The 3,393-nt window shown below is 42.7% G+C and overlaps 1 protein-coding gene across 1 annotated transcript; it reads right to left on the reverse strand.

Annotated features, from left to right (window-relative positions):
• rnf146 (ring finger protein 146) lies at window positions 1-3,393 on the reverse strand. Its single transcript, XM_079849353.1, has 2 exons — window positions 3,180-3,393; window positions 1-1,507 (listed from the first exon to the last, which is right to left on the reverse strand). The coding sequence occupies exon 2, from the start codon at window positions 1,504-1,506 to the stop codon at window positions 400-402; it is 1,107 nt and encodes a 368-aa protein (XP_079705479.1). The 5' UTR covers window position 1,507; window positions 3,180-3,393; the 3' UTR covers window positions 1-399.

Here is a 3,393-nt window from a genome sequence, read left to right on the forward strand (position 1 = left end):
TGCATTTTTTTCCTTTTCATTTTAGGGTGAAAAGTGGTTTTACCATCACACGGTTTTATTTTATTGTGAATGGTCGTTTTTGTTTTGTTAAATGAATGAAAAAGAAAAAGAAATGGTTGGACCGATTCATAAGAATTCTAGGCATGGTAAAAAGCAAGTTTTATTGTAGTTTTGCCTGTAATTTCCATTAAAGAGTACAGCCCTGGTACAGTCCTCTAAAAGACTGATAGAGAAAGACAAGCACTATTCTTACACCAAAACCATCCGCGCCCCCCCCAGCCTCAACCCTTATCAAAGACCGAGTCTCTGCGATTTTAATAATTCGTAAATTTTTTTGCGTTTCAGAGAAATACCCAGCGGTTGTGGTAGTTGGGTAGGAGTTCTGTAGTTGTGCTGAGGTCAGACCTTCGTGACGGTGCACTGACCGTCGGGACACCCAGACCGATCGCCGCTACTCGCTGGCCCTCCACCAGGGGGCGGTCTGTCCAAGTGCTGCAGTCTATGCCTACTTCCCTGAGAGCCCTCCGTGTGCTCGTCGTCACTTTCCTCAGCAACCTGCTCTTCTTCCTCCTCACTCGTGCCAGACTCGGACTCGTACCCCGAGGCGTCCGGAGCGGCCGAATCCTCTTCGTTCTCTGCGTCTTCCTCTTCAGGCTCGGCGGGGTTCACATTGAGTTGGCCGAGAGCGTGCACGAGCTGAATGTCGCTTGAGGAAGCAGGGCTGGTCAGGTGACCTCCTAAGACAGTCGGTGGCCTTACGGGAGCCGGAGCAAAGACTCCTTGAGGACGTCCTCCGCTGATCCCAGTGTCCGCTCCATCCGCAGAGCTCTCTCGCTCCGCCGTGGCTCCATCCACACTCACGTTTAAATCCGCGACGGCGGGCGCTGCAATGGGAACCGTTCCCGCCGTTACATTAGGATCCGGATCGAGTCTTAGCCCGGCTACGCCTTTTTTAGGGATGTCCATCACATCCCTCTTCATCCTCCGCCTCCGCCCGTGTTCGTTCCTCCTGTACTGCACCATGTTCTCCAGATCGGCCACGTAGAGGAATCCGGCGATCAGCATCTCGGCGCTCTTTTTGCCCTTGTTGAAAGCATCCTCTAGCTCTCGGCTAGTCCTCTCGTCATACTGCCACCATCCGTTACGCCCCTCGTAGTACCACGCGTGCCCACCGGTCCCCGCGCCGCGTCCACCCGTCGCCGAAGCCTTCAGCTCATCGGGCGAGAGCAAAGTGGGACGCTCAAGGAAATCCTCAGGCACTTCTTGTCTGCAAAGTGCGCAGCGTTTGCTGTGCCACGAAGCTCCTTTCACGCAGAGGAAGCAGAAAACATGGCGGCAGGGCAGGCGTACGGGGTGGACGCAGCTCTGAAGGCAGATCGCGCACTCTGGGACGGGCAGGGAAGGAGACGACGGTGACGGACTTCCCTCAGTCACAGACTCCCCACTCACCTTCTTCCCCGAAGTCAGGGAGTCCATGGAAAGGTTAACCTCGCCGCAACTAGCCATACTGTGAAGAAAACAAAAATACAATCAATTCACACGCAGGTCAGGGAGAAATGTGCTGCCTACGCAAGATAATGTCAGCGGTACGTACGTAGATGTTACAAACAAGGCACTGTTTACCAAACTGTGTTGCCCAAGTCGACAAAAGTCACGAGTAAACAGAGGCTTGCCTGAGTTCTTTGTTCATTGTGGCTCTGTATAATTAAAGCTTTTGCAATTCTACTCTCTCATCTGATAAGTATTACTCCACTTATATAAGAAAAAGAGCGCCATTCATGTCATATCTGTACATTTAAAAAAAAACACATCAAGTGAAAACTGTTAATATCTGGAAGCACATGTAAAGTGGAACCAGAAGCACAACGAATGAGAGGAACGTCTACACTTTAATGCTTTCTTGAAAACATTTCTACCGACTCTAACATAAACCGTTCGGCTTGAATCTTGATAAGACAACCCGTGTAACATGCTCATAATAGCAGCCGGCCCAAATCTGATGCAGAAATGATCTAAATATATCATGACCCAAATCCTTACAGGCAAACCATTTACGGGACATTTTATGATGCTAACTAGCGGAATATACTAGAATATCAGACATTCATTTTAGGTTAGGTTTATAAGCAGGAAACAGCTAGAATGCAAAAGGCACAAACTGATCAAATAAATTATAAGTAGCAAAATATAATGTTTCTATGCAAACATTTACAATAAATATCAGCTATAAATAATCAGTTGCATGTGTAGGCTACATTTGTTAACAAAAGTTACAATAACATGTCAACTAGGCTGATATCTATGTTTAAAACTATTATTAATAATGGTAATAATAATAGCAAAATTCAATATAAATATTTGAAAATTTAGATAGTCTTAATTTATAAATGATAAATGAGTAAAATGTTACATTTACTAACAAAAGCTAAAAATGATTGGAAAAAAAAATGATAATAATATTAGTAAAATAATTAGTAAATTATTTACAAGCAAACATTTAAATAAATGTCAGCCATAAAGAATTAGTTACATGTATATGTTTATTAACAAAAGTTACAATAAAATGTCAGCATGGCTGACTGGTTTAAAATAACACAAAACTTTAAAAATAAATAGCATTTAAACAGTAAAATGTTACATACGGCATATTAACAGAATCTAAAAAATGTAAGATAGATTGAAAAAATATTATTTATAAAACAATATTAATATACAAATATGTATATTCTAATAAAGAAAAAAAATCAACTGGGTTAAATTGCGTTTGACTGTGATCATTGTTTTTAAATTGCATCACAGGCCCAAATCCCTCAACAATTCAAACACGCAACAGAAATCGATCCATTAATACATTTAGCTCTTATATTAGCAAATGATCTCACTCCACATACTTAATGAAAGATTTCTGAGGCTTTGATTGTGCTGATGTTGAGGTCAGATCATTGATGGATCAGATTGAGGCCTGTACACAAGACAACACCCCTGACCAAAACACAGCAAGAACAGCCTTATTTCACATCAAACCACAATACCTGAACCCATCACAATGATCAAATTATAAACTACAAACATGTAAAGTGACAAATCTTCAACATCGGTTGGGTTGCTTGAATATGTGTTTCGATTTCTGCTGATTTTGCTGCGTGTTGTCTAACGTTAATGTCTTTCAGATTACTCACCTGACAAAATATCCGAAATTTCGCCTGTTTCTTTCAGCGATGATCAGATTTGGCTCATCTGCTAGTCACCGGATGACCGATCATTGTTCGTTTATTGACGTAAATTGATCGGTAACGCTAGAATTTGCTCGACGCAGATGAACACAATAATGTTTTCACGGCTGCTCAGTGATAATAAGAGCGGCTGATGTGTGTTCGTGCGCATCCGCTCTGC

This window comes from Squalius cephalus, assembly GCF_949319135.1.
Source record: "Squalius cephalus genome assembly, chromosome: 18".
NCBI classification, from domain to species: Eukaryota; Metazoa; Chordata; class Actinopteri; order Cypriniformes; family Leuciscidae; genus Squalius; species Squalius cephalus.